Source organism: Scylla paramamosain, chromosome 14 (genome assembly GCF_035594125.1).
Source record: "Scylla paramamosain isolate STU-SP2022 chromosome 14, ASM3559412v1, whole genome shotgun sequence".
Taxonomy (NCBI): Eukaryota; Metazoa; Arthropoda; class Malacostraca; order Decapoda; family Portunidae; genus Scylla; species Scylla paramamosain.
In genome coordinates this window covers 26,689,923-26,707,422 of record NC_087164.1, presented here as the reverse complement: position 1 = coordinate 26,707,422, position 17,500 = coordinate 26,689,923, and the positions used below count along the sequence as shown (strand labels likewise).

The window sequence follows — 17,500 nt, the reverse complement described above, 5'->3', positions numbered from 1 at the left end:
CCTTGAGAAAACTAGAATGATAGAGAGACATGAATATACAAAACTGTGTGTGTGTGTGTGTGTGTGTGTGTGTGTGTGTGTGTAATTTTTCTATGCAGTCAAAATAGTTAGCCAGTTTTCTGTTTTCTTGGGCAGTAGACTACGTACAACTAACTTACATATTTAAAAGACAAATTTTCCTTTTTTTGCAGGTTTATTGATGAAGTGTGGAAGAAGAGGAGGAAGGAACAATGATATTCGACCAGCTGCGGCATCTGGGGGCTTCACTTGACTGGGACAGCTGGGACATGGATGCAGCGAGAGACTGGCCTGTGTGTCTGTCTGTACATCCGTAAGCATACCTGTCCTCGTAAACTCTAACACACACACACACACACGCGCGCACAAACAAGAAATTTCACCAAAACACTGGGTTCTCAAGATTAATAATGTAGAAATGTTGTTAATCCATCACTAGAACCATTAAAACATTCTTGAAAACCCGTATTATTTCATCATGAGTATTTTTCAAGGCCACAGAGATACCTAGCTGGGTTCTCAAGAGTGTTTCTCCTGTTAATAATATACAAATGTTGTTAATCTGTCACTAAAACTTTAAAAAACATTCTTAAAAACCTGTGTAGCTTCATCTAGAGTCCTTTTGAAATAGTGGTGCTGAGATGTTTCAGAGCATAGGCCTTAGATATGTGAAAGGTGTATAATATTCATTTTGGTTCTTGAGCTATGATAGTATTTGTCAAGTCTTGCTAATGATAAACTGTAGCAGTACTGGTGGTTTATGAGATGCAGTAATACCATTTCTGTGAGGGAAAACTGCATTATTTTATATCATTCAAGTGTGTGTGTGTGTGTGTGTGTGTGTGTGTGTGTGTGTGTGTGTGTGTGTGTGTGTGTGTGTGTGTGTGTGTTTGTTTGTTTCTGTCTGTCTGTCTGTCTGATTTTATTCTAATTGGATGACCTGACTTGACCTGAATATAAGGAGAAGGAGGAGGAGGAGATAGAAGAAGAAAAGAAGAGAAGGAAGAGGATGATAAAGAGAAAGTGTGTGTGTGTGTGTGTGTGTGCGCAAACCCTCATTAAAAAAATAAACTTCATGTAGCAATAGATGAATGAAAGTCTTGACGGCTACATTAATAATCGCAACTTTCCGTCTTCACCCTGTGCTCCTCCCCAGGCACACCCTTGACCTCCATGTCCACCCAGCAGGAGGAAGATCTGGACACCTGTTACTCCTCTGGTCCCTCCCTTTGCCTCGCTGGGCTGGCCAGGTCAGGGGAGGGAGAGACCATGCCTGACCTTGCTCGCTTCTACGCAACGACCTTGAAGACGGGTCACGGCATCCTCTTGTGGGTGGCTCAGGTGGTCATGCCGGGACTCGACTTGACGGGGAGGCTTTCCTTTGAGGTGAGGTCGTCTGGGTCTTGGTCTCCTGGTTCTGTCCTCTCTTATTAATCTTGTTTTTGTTCCTTTGTCTTATGTATTATCACAAACTCCGGTAACTAATTGTAGGCGTGTAATTAGTCCATATATTCATTGGTATATAACTAAAATATCTGTTAATACTGTAAACTCTAGCATTACTAATTGTTTGATAAAAAGATGCAGATTTCAGAAGGCTAATAATGTTTATAGATGGCGATAGATTGAAAGAATTGACTACCTGTGTGTTACCTCTCCTTCCTCTTATGTAACGTGATATTAATTGTTACCAGTATTGCCTGTGTTATATCACCTGTGTTATATGACCCTCCCTCCCCAGACTGTGCTGCTGCATGGCCTCCAGGGTGATGGTGGCGGCCACAAGACGTCCAAGTCCTGGGGCAGTGTGATAGACCCCCTGGATGTCATCAGTGGGGCGTCCCTGGAGGTGTGTGACTTGCTGGTGCTGTGTGTTCTGTACTGGTGTTCATTGGCTGTGGTGAGCAGTACCTTGACAGCAGGTGATACATGAATATTTGTTAAAGCCTCTTACCAAGTGTATTTTTTGAAGGAATGATGTAAAGAGAGAGAGAGAGAGATTTTTGAAGGAGCTAAAGAGAGAGAGAGAATTTTTGAAGGAGCTGAAGAGAGAGAGAGAATTTTTGAAGGAGCACTAAAGAGAGAGAGAATTTTTGAAGGAGCTAAAGAGAGAGAGAGAATTTTTGAAGGAGCTAAAGAGGGAGAGAGAATTTTTGAAGGAGCACTAAAGAGAGAGAGAATTTTTGAAGGAGCACTAAAGAGAGAGAGAGATTTTTAGATATGATGTCAAAAATTGTGTTTATAATTCTGTTTTCTCTCTTTTTTCCTTCTTTTCATCTCTTCTCTTTTCTTCCTTTCCCTCTTCTCTACTTCAATTTTCCTTTTCACCTGTGTTCTCCTCTGTTTTTCACCACATTTCATCCCTTCCCTCCTCCCTCACACCCTCTTACCCTCTCACCACCCCCTCATGCCCTCAGGTACTGTGCGAGAGGGTGGAGGGGACCCTGAATGCGGAAGAAGTACTCACTGGTCTCGTATGAACTCTCCCACAGGCATCCCAGAGTGTGGAGCTGATGCCCTTTGGTCCACCCTGTGCTCCACCAGCTTCAGGAGTCAGTGTGGCATAGATATATGTGGATGACTGTGGTGTCTTGTCTTGTGTGGAGTTACAAGGTTGGTGTATGGATGGGTAAGTGAAGTAGAGATAAGATTTTAATTAGTGGTTTTGTAAGATTAGGGTAGGAGTGCTGTTCGTCTTCATCAAGGGCTGACGTGTTGTGTGCTGAGTGAATGAGGGTGAAAATTGTGTGTTTTGGTTTTGTAAGATTAAGGTAGGAGTGCTGTTCGTCTTCATCAAGGGCTGACGTGTTCTGTGTTGAGTGAATGAGGCTGAAAATTGTGTGTTTTGGTTTTGGTATATGTAGGAGATAAGATTTTAATTAGTGGTTTTGTAAGGTTGGATAGGAGTGCTTCTCATCTAAGGTGTTGCATGTTGAGTGAGTGTTTAAATATATTTGTAGGAGATAATATTTTAGTGGTTCTCTTCCCCAACAAGGATTAACGCATTGAAAGATTGTTGTGGGTGAGAGTAACGGTGAAAGTTGTGTGCCTTGTCTTGGTACATGTAAGAGATAAGCTATAATAAGTGTATTTGTAAGGTTAAGACAGTAGTGTTTCTCTTCCCCAACAAAGGTTAAGGTGTTGAAAGAGTGTTGTGAGTGTGAGGTGAGTGTGAAAGCTGTGTGCCTTGCCTTGCTATGCGTTTGTATATTTCTCATAGCACTTTCCTGCCAGACCACCTGTGTGTGTGTGTGTGTGTGTGTGTGTGTGTGTGTGTGTGTGTGTGTGTGTGTTATATATAAAATGTAAATAAATAACTACATTTCTCGACTGATGGGAGAAACACACTTTTAAAAGGCTCTATTCAAAGTAGCACAGGTTTTTAAGGATGTTTTTATGGTTTTAGTGACAAATTAACAACATTCCTACATTACTGTCAGGAGAAACACTCACAAAAACCTCTGCTAATCATCTTTGTGGCCTTTGGAATCAATTGTGAGAGAGAGAGAGAGAGAGAGAGAGAGAGAGAGAGAGAGAGAGAGAGAGAGAGAGAGAGAGAGCTAAACCAATTCAACTTGATATGAGAGAAAATCTAATTATCTTCCATTCCCACAGAACCGTCACCCCAAACAATGAGTGGTGGAGGGTGCGTTCTGCGTTGACAGCCAGCATGAGCGGTGACAGGAGGTGTGTGAGACGCATGACAGCTTTAGTGACAAGTTCATGCAGGCAGTGGTGCAATATTATTCCCTCAACACTCTCATTCACTTTGAGGGCTTGGAAACCACAGTGCCTTCAGATTTGTGGAGAAGTGTGTGTGTGTGTGTGTGTGTGTGTTTTTGATAGTTATATTAGTTGTTTAAATCATGCTGGGCTAATATCTATCCCTCTATCAATGTGTTTGTGTGTGTGTGTGTGTGTGTGTGTGTGTGTGTGTGTGTGTGTGTGTGTGTAGTTATATTGTTTAAATCATGCTGGGCTAATATCTATCTCTCTATCTATGTGTGTGTGTGTGTGTGTGTGTGTGTTTACCTATTGCACGAGACAGGGAAAGAGGGAAGAGGAGGAGAGGAAAGGTGCTTGGGAGATGAAAATGTATGTGTGTATGTGTGTATGAATATTTTCCCTATCATACACAAAAACACCCTTGAAATCCTATATATATCTTGCCATAGAACACACTTACTCTCTCCCACGTGCCCACTCCCTCTCTCCCACCCTCTCACCTCCCACACACCTGTATACCGCGTCCTGCAGCCTCAATGCACTCACCCCTTCTTTTCCAGCCATCGGTGCCTTGCCTCCTCGCACCACCACCACAAGCACCACCACTCCTGCCATCACCTACAAGGGGGAGACTGTGATGTGGCTGCAGGTGGATAGGTGAGGCATTGTTCTGGTGTTGGTGTGTGGTGTTGCATTACCTTGAAATCCACAGGCCTTCCACATCCTTCCCACTGGTCTCCTTGTCCTGTCCTCCTCCACACAGCATCCACAGGCCTTCCACAGCCTTCCCACTGGTCTCCTTGTCCTGTCCTCCTCCACACACCATCCACAGGCCTTCCACAGCCTTCCCACTGGTCTCCTTGTCCTGTCCTCCTCCACACAGCATCCACAGGCCTTCCACAGCCTTCCCACTGGTCTCCTTGTCCTGTCCTCCTCCACACAGCATCCACAGGCCTTCCACAGCCTTCCCACTGGTCTCCTTGTCCTGTCCTCTTCCACACAGCATCCACAGGCCTTCCACAGCCTTCCCACTGGTCTTCTTGTCCTGTCCTCCTCCACACACCATCCACAGGCCTTCCACAGCCTTCCCACTGGTCTCCTTGTCCTGTCCTCCTCCACACAGCATCCACAGGCCTAACCTAACCAACCTAACCTAACCTAGCCTAACCTAACTTAACCTAACTTAACCTAACCTAACCTCACACCCACAGGTTCGGAGGCCTCCAGAGAGTTGCCCAGAGTGAAGCTTGTGGTATAGAGGGACAGCTGCTGATTATCAAGCTTATGGAGTGACTGGAAGAAAGTGGGAGGAGCCTGGAGGGAGTGGTGGAGGTACAGTACTCGGAGAAAATCCCTTCACTATGACGACTGGGTGTCTGCTGTACAGGCCACCAACCAATGGTGAGAGAGGGAGGGAGACTGGCTAATGGTGGATGAGAGAGAGAGAGAGAGAGAGAGAGAGAGAGAGAGAGAGAGAGAGAGAGAGAGAGAGTCTTGATAAGTAATATTGGGCACAGGCTTCACCACTGGGTCGACTGTGAGGGCTGCGTTCTTCTGCTAGGGAAGTATTGGCTGGTTGGTGGCCGCGGCTGTTCACACACTCTTTCTTGCTGCGGCTGGCATGCTGTTCTGTCCTCTCTTGTTGCAGGAATTGCTGTCTGAGGTGTGTGTGTGTGCGTAGAAGCCACCATCATCAACCACAGCAGGTGATAATGATGGTTCCTGCTTTCATCCTCATTGGGGCTAGCCAGACCAACTTGGGGCTGTACTGGGGTGACGCTGTGTGCCTCAGGTGTATCTGGAGGGCTGGGATAGTGAGAAGGTAACAATTAAAAAGGACTAGTGTACACTTAAACCATTACAAACACTATATAATGCTGGTATACACACACAAACACTGGTTTACACATAGAGACATATAAAAACACTTGCTATGGTTTGTATACTCTTAGAAACACACATAAACTCTTAATAAGTCTGGTATACACACAAACTTGTATACAAACACTAGTATATATTTAGAGACACATCCAAATCTTTGCTAAGTCTGATATAAACACACAAACTCATAAGAGATGCTGGTATATGCTTGGAAATCTATACACACATTAGGTAAGACTAGTATACACAAATCTATACATATATTAGGAATTTATTGAATGATTGAGATGATTAGTACTCTCTCTCTCTCTCTCTCTCTCTCTCTCTCTCTCTCTCTCTCTCTCTCTCTCTCTTTCTCTTTCTCTTTCTCATTCTCTTTCTCTCATATCCTTTGTCTATCTCAAATTTTCTCTTTTAATCTCTCCCTCTCTGTCTGTCTGTCTCTCTGTCTGTCTGTCTGTCTGTCTGTTCCATACCTCAATACACCCTTCCTGTCTTCATACACTTTAGTACACCCTTCCTGTCTGCCCCTGGACCTTAATACACCCTGTATCACCCTTGCATCTCATTAAACTATCCCTATTTGTCCATCTCAATAAACCCTGTCTAATTTCCCTGTCTAGCTGTTTGTCTCATCTTATTACACCCTGTCTCTCCCTGCTTCTTGTTGCACCCTTCCTTTCCCCTACTCCCTTTCCCCTAGTAGTAGCAGTAGTAGTAGTAGTAGTAGTGGTGGTGGTGGTGGTGGTGGTGGTGGTCCCCTCTTTTCCTGTGTTTCTTTCCTTCTTTCCCTCTTTCCTCCTTTTATTGTCTTATTTCCTATTCATTTTTTTCTCAACTGGTTTTTCCTTCTCGTCCTCCTCTTCCTCTTTTATCACCCTCTCTCTTCTTCCTCTCTCCTCGGCTCCTCATCTCCTCGTTCATTAAATAATTCTTGGAGGAGAGAGAGAGAGAGAGAGAGAGAGAGAGAGAGAGAGAGAGAGAGAGAGAGAGAGAGAGAGAATTGTGATTAACGAGTTATAGTGATCCTCTCTCTCTCTCTCTCTCTCTCTCTCTCTCTCTCTCTCTCTCTCTCTCTCTCTCTCTCTCTCTCTCTCTCTCTCTCTCTCCTAAGTGTGTGTGTGTGTGTATTAAATGATTAAGATTGCTTTCTTTAATTAATTCTTCTTCTTCTTCTTCTTCTTCTTCTTCTTCTTCTTCTTCTTCTTCTTCTTCTTCTTCTTCTTCTTCTTCTTCTTCTTCTTCTTCTTCTTCTTCTTCTTCTTCTTCTTCTTCTTCTTCTTCTTCTTCTTCTTCTTCTTCTTCTGAGAGAAGAGAGAGAGAGTTAAGAGTAGTCAGCCATCCCATCACCCACTCACCCAGTCACCCACACATCCCATCACCCACTCACCCACACACCCATCTCATCACAGGGTAGGGCAGTTCATAGGTACATGGCACAGACCGTTAAGAATCTAATATAAATACTCTGAGGAGGCTCTGGCAGGGGTCTGGAGGCTGGCTAAGGATGAGCTAACAGATATATTAACTCACTGAAGAGGAGAGGGAAGAGTTAACTAAGGATGTAGAGGCAATAGATGAGGGTAAGAACAGCAGCAGATGTTGTAGTGGACAGTTTTGGACAAGAAAGTGACGAAGTGGTACCTGAACATGAGGGACGGCTGGAAAAAAGGAAGGAGAAAGAAGGAAGCCCTGTGGAGTGTGACGCAGAATAATATTAATAGCCTCATCTTGGGATTAATGTGATGAGCTACAAGTAGAGAACATTGAACAAAATAGATACAACTTATGGAAAACATCAAATAAGGAGTTATGTTTTTAGTTAAGGAAAGATTCAAAATGGCTGGATACAATGTGGTGATGGACTAGCAGATGCATTAATAATTAGAGTCCAAAATATACCAGGCAAAAAGATGATTCAAATTAACTGACATACCAAGCAATTAATTAGTGAAATCAGTCTTTGTTGACTCTTTCAAAGCCTTTCAGTTTGTCGACCTTAGTATACTGTTAGGAAAAAAAGCGATATTAAGACATGAGGTATAAGCACTCCTGGTTCAAAGGCTATTTGACTGATAGTGTGTGTCTGTCCTAAATTTGTAATGATGGTTTTGGTCCCTCATCAGTCATTGAGGGTGGTTGCCTAACTACAGATATAGCACAAATAGAACGACTAACAAAACTCAAAGACGATGACCATTATTATTATTTCTATTATTATTATTATTAGTAGTAGTAGTAGTATTGTATCACGGTATTTAATAATAGAGCCTCAACTTATACTAGTCTTGCCTGAAAATCTCTCGTTTTCTATCATTCTCCCATCCTGCAGGCCTGAGCCCAGACCGACACCCAGAGAAATGTAAACAAACGCAGAGTCAGACTATATATACGGGTGAATTTGTTGCTTTTTAGAGCGGCAGTGGATCTGTACATGCGTGAGGTGGCGAGGGGCGTGGCCAGGGGGCGGCTAGCAGCGTGTGCCACCAGGGAAATGTGTATGAACATAATAATAGGCGCCTGTCAAGAAAGGTGAGGCCGGCTGCTGCTTTTTATTTTTATTTATTTGTTTCCATCAGGTTAGGTTTATATTAATTCAGTTAGGTTAGGTTAGGTTAAGTTAGGTTAAGTCTCTCTCTCTCTCTCTCTCTCTCTCTCTCTCTCTCTCTCTCTCTCTCTCTCTCTCTCTCTCTCTCTCTCTCTCTCTCTCTCTCTCTCTCTCTCTCTCTCTCTCTCATTAAAATTAACTTAACCCATTCTGTCACATGTTAATATATATTTCTCTCTCTCTCTCTCTCTCTCTCTCTCTCTCTCTCTCTCTCTCTCTCTCTCTCTCTCTCTCTCTCTCTCTCTCTCTCTCTCTCTCTCTCTCTCTCTCTCTCTCTCTCTCTCTCTCTCTCTCTCTCATTAAAATCAAGTTAACCCCTTCTGTCCCATGTTAATATTCTCTCTCTCTCTCTCTCTCTCTCTCTCTCTCTCTCTCTCTCTCTCTCTCTCTCTCTCTCTCTCTCTCTCTCTCTCTCTCTCTCTCTCTCTCTCTCTCTCTCTCTCTCTCTCTCTCTCTCTCTCTGTCTCTCTCTCTCTCTCTGATGCAGGCACAGATGCAGGGTGGTGAGGCAGTGTTCATCCCAGGGGCACACCACACAGGGTCAGCAACACAGGTGGTGGTGGAGAGGCACCTGTGGGACGCCCAGGGGAACACCAGACACGACCTTGACAGACAGAAGAGTGAGTGTTGCCTTGAGAAAACTAGAATGATAGAGAGACATGAATATACAAAACTGTGTGTGTGTGTGTGTGTGTGTGTGTGTGTGTGTGTGTGTGTGTGTGTGTGTGTGTGTGTGTGTGTGTTTCTGTCTGTCTGTCTGTCTGATTTTATTCTAATTGGATGACCTGACTTGACCTGAATATAAGGAGAAGGAGGAGGAGGAGGTAGAAGAAGAAAAGAAGAGGAGGAAGAGGAAGATAAAGAGAAAGTGTGTGTGTGTGTGTGTGTGTGTGTGCAAACCCTCATTAAAAAAATAAACTTCATGTAGCAATAGATGAATGAAAGTCTTGACGGCTACATTAATAATCGCAACTTTCCGTCTTCACCCTGTGCTCCTCCCCAGGCACACCCTTGACCTCCATGTCCACCCAGCAGGAGGAAGATCTGGACACCTGGTTCTCCTCTGGCCTCTCCCTTTGCCTCGCTGGGCTGGCCGGGTCAGGGGAGGGGAGAGACCATGCCTGACCTTGCTCGCTTCTACGCAACGACCTTGAAGACGGGTCACGGCATCCTCTTCTGGGTGGCTCAGGTGGTCATGCCGGGACTCGACTTGACGGGGAGGCTTTCCTTTGAGGTGAGGTCGTCTGGGTCTTGGTCTCCTGGTCCTGTCCTCTCTTATTAATCTTGTTTTTGTTCCTTTGTCTTATGTATTATCACAAACTCCGGTAACTAATTGTAGGCGTGTAATTAGTCCATATATTCATTGGTATATAACTAAAATATCTGTTAATACTGTAAACTCTAGCATTACTAATCGTTTGATAAAAAGATGCAGATTTCAGAAGGCTAATAATGTTTATAGATGGTGATAGACTGAAAGAATTGACTACCTGTGTGTTACCTCTCCTTCCTCTTATGTAACGTGATATTAATTGTTACCAGTATTGCCTGTGTTATATCACCTGTGTTATATGACCCTCCCTCCCCAGACTGTGCTGCTGCATGGCCTCCAGGGTGATGGTGGCGGCCACAAGACGTCCAAGTCCTGGGGCAGTGTGATAGGGCCCCTGGATGTCATCAGTGGGGCGTCCCTGGAGGTGTGTGACTTGCTGGTGCTGTGTGTTCTGTACTGGTGTTCATTGGCTGTGGTGAGCAGTACCTTGACAGCAGGTGATACATGAATATTTGTTAAAGCCTCTTACCAAGTGTATTTTTTTGAAGGAATGATGTAAAGAGAGAGAGAGAGAGATTTTTGAAGGAGCTAAAGAGAGAGAGAGAATTTTTGAAGGAGCACTAAAGAGAGAGAGAGAATTTTTGAAGGAGCACTAAAGAGAAAGAGAGAGAGAGAGAGAGAGAGAGAGAGAGAGAGATTTTTAGATGTGATATCAAAAATTGTGTTTATAATTCTGTTTTCTCTCTTTTCTCCTTCTTTGTCTTTTCATCTCTTCCCTTTTCTTCCTTTCCCTCTTCTCTACTTCAATTTTCCTTTTCACCTGTGTTCTCCTCTGTTTTTCACCACATTTCATCTCTTCCCTCCTCCCTCACACCCTCTTACCCTCTCACCACCCCCTCATGCCCTCAGGTACTGTGCGAGAGGGTGGAGGGGACCCTGAATGCGGAAGAGGTACTCGCTGGTCTCGTATGAAGTCCCCCACAGGCATCCCAGAGTGTGGAGCTGATGCCCTTCGCTCCACCCTGTGCTCCACCAGCTTCAGGAGTCAGTGTGGCATAGATAGATGTGGATGACTGTGGTGTCTTGTCTTGTGTGGAGTTACAAGGTTGGTGTATGGATGGGTAAGTGAAGTAGAGATAAGATTTTAATTAGTGGTTTTGTAAGATTGGGTAGGAGTGCTGTTCGTCTTCATAAAGGGCTGACGTGTTGTGTGCTGAGTGAATGAGGGTGAAAATTGTGTTTTTGTTTTGGTATATGTAGGAGATAAGATTTTAATTAGTGGTTTTGTAAGGTTGGGTAGGAGTGCTGTTCGTCTTCATCAAGGGCTGACGTGTTGTGTGCTGAGTGAATGAGGCTGAAAATTGTGTGTTTTGGTATATGTAGGAGATAAGATTTTAATTAGTGGTTTTGTAAGATTAGGGTAGGAGTGCTTCTTGTCTCCATAAAGGGCTGACGTGTTGCATGTTGAGTGAGTATTTAAATATATTTGTAGGAGATAATATTTTAGTGGTTCTCTTCCCCAACAAGGGTTAACACATTGAAAGATTGTTGTGGGTGAGAGTAACGGTGAAAGTTGTGTGCCTTGTCTTGGTACATGTAAGAGATAAGCTATAATAAGTGTATTTGTAAGGTTAAGACAGTAGTGTTTCTCTTCCCCAACAAAGGTTAAGGTGTTGAAAGAGTGTTGTGAGTGTGAGGTTGAGTGTGAAAGCTGTGTGCCTTGCCTTGCTATGCGTTTGTATATTTCTCATAGCACTTTCCTGCCAGACCACCTATGTGTGTGTGTGTGTGTGTGTGTGTGTGTGTGTGTGTGTGTGTGTGTGTTATATAAAATGCAAATAAATAACTACATTTCTCGACTGATGGGAGAAACACACTTTTAAAAGGCTCTATTCAAAGTAGCACAGGTTTTTAAGGATGTTTTTATGGTTTTAGTGACAAATTAACAACATTCCTACATTACTGTCAGGAGAAACACTCAAGAAAACCTCTGCTAATCATCTTTGTGGCCTTTGGAATCAATTGTGAGAGAGAGAGAGAGAGAGAGAGAGAGAGAGAGAGAGAGCTAAACCAATTCAACTTGATATGAGAGAAAATCTAATTATCTTCCATTCCCACAGAACCGTCACCCCAAACAATGAGTGGTGGAGGGTGCGTTCTGCGTTGACAGCCAGCATGAGCGGTGACAGGAGGTGTGTGAGACGCATGACAGCTTTAGTGACAAGTTCATGCAGGCAGTGGTGCAATATTATTCCCTCAACACTCTCATTCACTTTGAGGGCTTGGAAACCACAGTGCCTTCAGATTTGTGGAGAAGTGTGTGTGTGTGTGTGTGTGTTTTGATAGTTATATTAGTTGTTTAAATCATGCTGGGCTAATATCTATCCCTCTATCAATGTGTGTGTGTGTGTGTGTGTGTGTGTGTGTGTGTGTGTGTTAGTTATATTGTTTAAATCATGCTGGGCTAATATCTATCTCTCTATCAATGTGTGTGTGTGTGTGTGTGTGTTTACCTATTGCACGAGACAGGGGAAGAGGGAAGAGGAGGAGAGGAGAGGTGCTTGGGAGATGAAAATGTATGTGTGTATGTGTGTATGAATATTTTCCCTATCATACACAAAAACACCCTTGAAATCCTATATATATCTTGCCATAGAACACACTTACTCTCTCCCACGTGCCCACTCCCTCTCTCCCACCCTCTCACCTCCCACACACCTGTATACCGCGTCCTGCAGCCTCAATGCACTCACCCCTTCTTTTCCAGCCATGGGTGCCTTGCCTCCTCGCACCACCACCACAAGCACCACCACTCCTGCCATCACCTACAAGGGGGAGACTGTGATGTGGCTGCAGGTGGATAGGTGAGGCATTGTTCTGGTGTTGGTGTGTGGTGTAGCATTATCTTGAAATCCACAGGCCTTCCACAGCCTTCCCACTGGTCTCCTTGTCCTGTCCTCCTCCACACAGCATCCACAGGCCTTCCACAGCCTTCCCACTGGTCTCCTTGTCCTGTCCTCCTCCACACACCATTCACAGGCCTAACCTAACCAACCTAACCTAACGTAACCTAGCCTAACCTAACTTAACCTAACTTATCCTAATCTAACCTCACACCCACAGGTTCGGAGGCCTCCAGAGAGCTGCCCAGAGTGAAGCTTGTGGTATAGAGGGACAGCTGCTGATTATCAAGCTTATGGAGTGACTGGAAGAAAGTGGGAGGAGCCTGGAAGGAGTGGTGGAGGTACAGTACTTGGAGAAAATCCCTCCACCATGACGACTGGGTGTCTGCTGTACAGTCCACTGACCAATGGTGAGAGAGAGAGAGAGAGAGAGTGAGAGAGAGAGAGAGAGAGAGAGAGAGAGAGAGAGATTATTATTATAGTTTATTGACAGAATTTTGCGATTACAAGAAGCTTAAAGTAAAAATCATTTCACTAAAAGAGAGAGAGAGAGAGAGTCTTGATAGAGAGTCTTGATAGAGAGTCTTGATAGAGAGAGAGAGAGAGAGAGAGAGAGAGAGAGTCTTGATAGATAATATTGAGCACAGTCTTCACCGCTGGGTCGACTGTGGGGGCTGCGCTATTCCGGTTGGTGGCCGGTTGGTGGCCGTGGCTGTTCACGCACTAGCTCTTGCTGTGGCTGGCATGCTGTTCTGTCCTCTCTTGTTGCAGGAATTGCTGTCTGAGGTTGTGTGTGTGTGCGTAGAAGCCACCATCATCAACCACAGCAGGTGATAATGATGGTTCCTGCTTTCATCCTCATTGGGGCTAGCCATTCCAACTTGGGGCTGTACTGGGGTGACGCTGTGTGCCTCAGGTGTATCTGGAGGGCTGGGATAGTGAGAAGGTAACAATTAAAAAGGACTAGTGTACACTTAAACCATTACAAACACTATATAATGCTGGTATACACACACAAACACTGGTTTACACATAGAGACATATATAAACACTTGCTATGGTTTGTATACTCTTAGAAACACACATAAACTCTTAATAAGTCTGGTATACACACAAACTTGTATACAAACACTAGTATATATTTAGAGACACATCCAAATCTTTGCTAAGTCTGATATAAACACACAAACTCATAAGAGATGCTGGTATATGCTTGGAAATCTATACACACATTAGGTAAGACTAGTATACACAAATCTATACATATATTAGGAATTTATTGAATGATTGAGATGATTAGTACTCTCTCTCTCTCTTTCTCTTTCTCTTTCTCTTTCTCTCATATCCTTTGTCTATCTCAAATTTTCTCTTTTAATCTCTCCCTCTCTGTCTGTCTGTCTCTCTGTCTGTCTGTCTGTCTGTCTGTCTGTCCCACACCTCAATACACCCTTCCTGTCTTCATACACTTTAGTACACCCTTCCTGTCTGCCCCTGGACCTTAATACACCCTGTATCACCCCTGCATCTCATTAAACTATCCCTATTTCTCCTTCACCTCAATAAACCCTGTCTAATTTCCCTGTCTAGCTGTTTGTCTCATCTTATTACACCCTGTCTCTCCCTGCTTCTTGTTGCACCCTTCCTTTCCCCTACTCCTCAATACTCCCTTCCCACCCTGTGTCATGTGTATATATTTAAATATTTATATTCATTTGTGGCATTCTTCATGTGTTTTTGGAGTGTTTTGGGGTGTTTGGGTGTGTTTTGGATGAGTTTTGGGGTGTGTTTTGGGTGTCTTTTGGGGTGTTTGGGTCAGTTTTTGGGTGTGTTTTGGGGTTGTTTTGGGGTGTTTGGGTCAGTTTTGGGTGTGTTTTGGGGTGTTTTGGAGTGTTTTGGTGTGTTTTGGGGTGTTTTGGTCAGTTTTGGGTGTGTTTTGGGTGTGTTTTTGTCAGTTTTGAGTGTGTTTTGGGGTGTTTTGGTCAGTTTTGATGAGTTTGGGTGTGTTTTGGGGTATTTTAAGTGTTTTTTTTTTGTATTTTAAAGGAGTTTGGGTGTGTTTTGGGTGGCTAGGGATGTGCTGCGGGTGGATAAGGCTGTTTCTGGGTGTTTAAGTGGGTGTGGATGCGTTTTGGGGTGTAGAGAGATAGACGTGATGTGTGCAAGGTGTCTCAGTCCCTGGATGGGTGTGTAGCAGTGTGTGGTGGTGCTGTCTGTGTCTCGTGGTGTGGGAGTGCATGTAAAGGAACAGATAATTTAAGACAGTTTATCATATTTAATTATTTTGTTTATTAATTTATTTACTATTATCATTATTTTTTATTGTTTTTAAAGGGGAGTTAATTTTTACGTTCATCTTTTGTGTTCGGGAGTGGTTAGTGGTGCTATTGACAAAAAAAAGAAAAACAGGGAGATCGTTTTATTTTTTAGTGTGGAAATTGTTGCAGTTTGTCAGGTGTTGATTGGTGTTGAGAGTCGCAGGTCCCGTCTCGCCCTGTCATAAAATAAACAATAAAGGGTTGATTTTCGCTGATAGTTTATTTCCTCTTAACGTAAACATGTAATGATATAGTTTTGTCTTTGTCTCCTGATGGTATGGCACTTTTGGCTAATATTTAACTAATTATATTCATGTCATTATCTGAATAACTAATAACAGTTCACTATCCTGCATGTACTGTCAAGTCTATCGAAACATCAGCACGTCAATAAATACATAAAGTACATAATAATATATAATACAGAACAAATTATGAACGAAAAGAAAAAAGAATGATAAATGAAATGCGGTGATAATATACATAGCGTGGTGCAGAGCGTACGATAATGTAGTGCAGAGCGTACGATAATGTGGTGCAGAGCGTACGGTAATGTGGTGCAGAGCGTACGGTAATGTGGTGCAGAGCGTACGGTAATGTGGTGCAGAGCGTACGATAATGTGGTGCAGAGCGTACGGTAATGTGGTGCAGAGCGTACGGTATTGTGGTGCAGAGCGTACGGTAATGTGGTGCAGAGCGTACGATAATGTGGTGCAGAGCGTACGGTAATGTGGTGCAGAGCGTACGATAATGTGGTGCAGAGCGTATGATAATGTGGTGCAGAGCGTACGTTAATCTGTGGTAGACCCAAGCTGTATAGATTAATTTAAAGAGTCTATCTGAATTCTTCCATGACAATTAAACATTTGGTAATAACACACAATCTTTTTCAATGACTTCACACAAGGTCATACAATAGATGAAGAATTGTCAATGTAAACACCGCAGGGCTCATTTCAAATTTGGCGGTTGTGTGTTTAAACAATTGTCGCAGTCTCCACTAACTTGAGTGGCGTTGAAGCAAGGTGTAGAAGGTTTAGGAGGATAAAAAGAGTGAGGAATGTACGCCTCCATGCCAGACACTATCACCTCTGTTATGCGCTCAGCACACAAAGACGGCTCTCTGACACGGAAGCAGTAGTCATTCCAAGGAAAACCACCAAAATACCTCCTCAAAACACACCAAAACACCTTCAAAACACACCAAAACACCTTCACAACACACCAAAACACCCTCAAAACACACCAAAACACACCCAAACACCTTCAAAACACACCAAAACACCTTCAAAACACACCAAAACACACCAAAACACCTTCAAAACACACCAAAACACACCAAAACACCCTCAAAACACACCAAAACACACCAAAACACCTTCAAAACACACCAAAACACCTTCAAAACACACCAAAACACACCAAAATACCTTCAAAACACACCAAAACACACCAAAACATCTTCAAAACACACCAAAACACACCAAAACACCTTCAAAACACACCAAAACACCCCAAATCACACCAAAACACCCTCAAAACACACCAAAACACACCAAAACACCTTCAAAACACACCAAAACACACCAAAACACCTTCAAAACACACCAAAACACACCAAAACACCTTCAAAACACACCAAAACACACGCCAGAGGCACCTTCGCTTAGGGGGATCCTGAGGAGGGACTGGAACGATAGAACAAGATAAAGATATGAGATTATGATCGGAGGAGCCCAACGGAGAAGAAAGGGTGACAGCATAAGCAGAAGGATTAGAGGTCAGGAAAAGGTCAAGAATGTTGGGCGTATCTCCAAGACGGTCAGGAATACGAGTAGGGTGTTGCACCAATTGCTCTAGGTGATGGAGGATAGCAAAGGTGTAGGCTAGTTCACCAGGATGGTCAGTGAAGGGAGAGGAAAGCCAAAGCTGGTGGTGAACATTGAAGTCTCCAAGAAGGGAAGAGGGTCAGAATGTGCTCCACTTTGGAAGTTAAGTAGTCAAACAATTTCTTATAGTCAGAGGAGTTAGGTGAGAGGTATACACCACATATAAATTTAGTACTAGTAGTAGTAGTAGTAGTAGTAGTAGTAGTAGTAGTAGTAGAGAAAGGGAGAAACGAATGGAATAACAAGAGGAGGAGGAAGAGAAGGAGGCGGAGGAGGAAGAGGAGGTTATTGTTGTTTGTTCCTCCTCCTTCTCCTCTTCCTCTTTCTCCTCCTCTTTTCTTCCTCTTCTTCCTCTTATTTTTCTTCTTCCTTCTCTTCCTCCTCTTCCTTCTCTTCTCTTCGTTATCTCTCTCTCTCTCCTCTCTCTCTCTCTCTCTCTCTCTCTCTCTCTCTCTCTCTCTCTCTCTCTCTCTCTCTCTCTCTCTCTAGCAATCCCTGTAATGTCAATAAGGTCTATATAAACACGTAAATTTGTAAGATTTTCGACCCTACTGTTTGTAAACAAGGGAGATAAAAGAGAACTGCGGCTGTCTTGCATTAGAGAAACCGCAGAATTTTAACGTAAACTAAAGAAATAATTGAATTAATCTTCCAATACTATTTTAGACAGTTTTTAGGACAGTGTAAGAGTCTCTTCTATTTTATCAATTATTTTGTGTTGTTTTGTACTATTAATTATCAGGTTTTTAGTGCAAGAAAGTTAAAGAAAAGAGGAAAAAAATACTTTATATAGGTAAAGGACAATATGGTCGCTATTAACATGCATGTTTGGAAGACTTTCGACCCTATGATTTCCAAGGAGTGGGCGGCGGCCATCTTGAAAATTG

At 43.3% G+C, this 17,500-nt stretch overlaps 1 protein-coding gene across 31 annotated transcripts in view; it reads left to right on the top strand.

Moving 5' to 3' along the window:
* LOC135107101 (uncharacterized) overlaps positions 1–17,500 on the top strand; it is a 32,566-nt gene that overhangs the window by 12,985 nt on the left and 2,081 nt on the right. For 4 of the 31 annotated variants that reach the window (XM_064016769.1, XM_064016767.1, XM_064016768.1 and 1 more), the window contains 7 exons: positions 192–331; positions 9,266–9,467; positions 9,823–10,003; positions 10,416–10,550; positions 11,627–11,698; positions 12,274–12,370; positions 12,630–12,819. In XM_064016769.1, the coding sequence (XP_063872839.1) occupies positions 231–331; positions 9,266–9,467; positions 9,823–10,003; positions 10,416–10,550; positions 11,627–11,673 (666 nt within the window). In that variant the 5' untranslated portion in view covers positions 192–230 and the 3' untranslated portion in view covers positions 11,674–11,698; positions 12,274–12,370; positions 12,630–12,819. The other 27 variants (XM_064016778.1, XM_064016775.1, XM_064016798.1 and 24 more) reach the window with 26 other exon arrangements.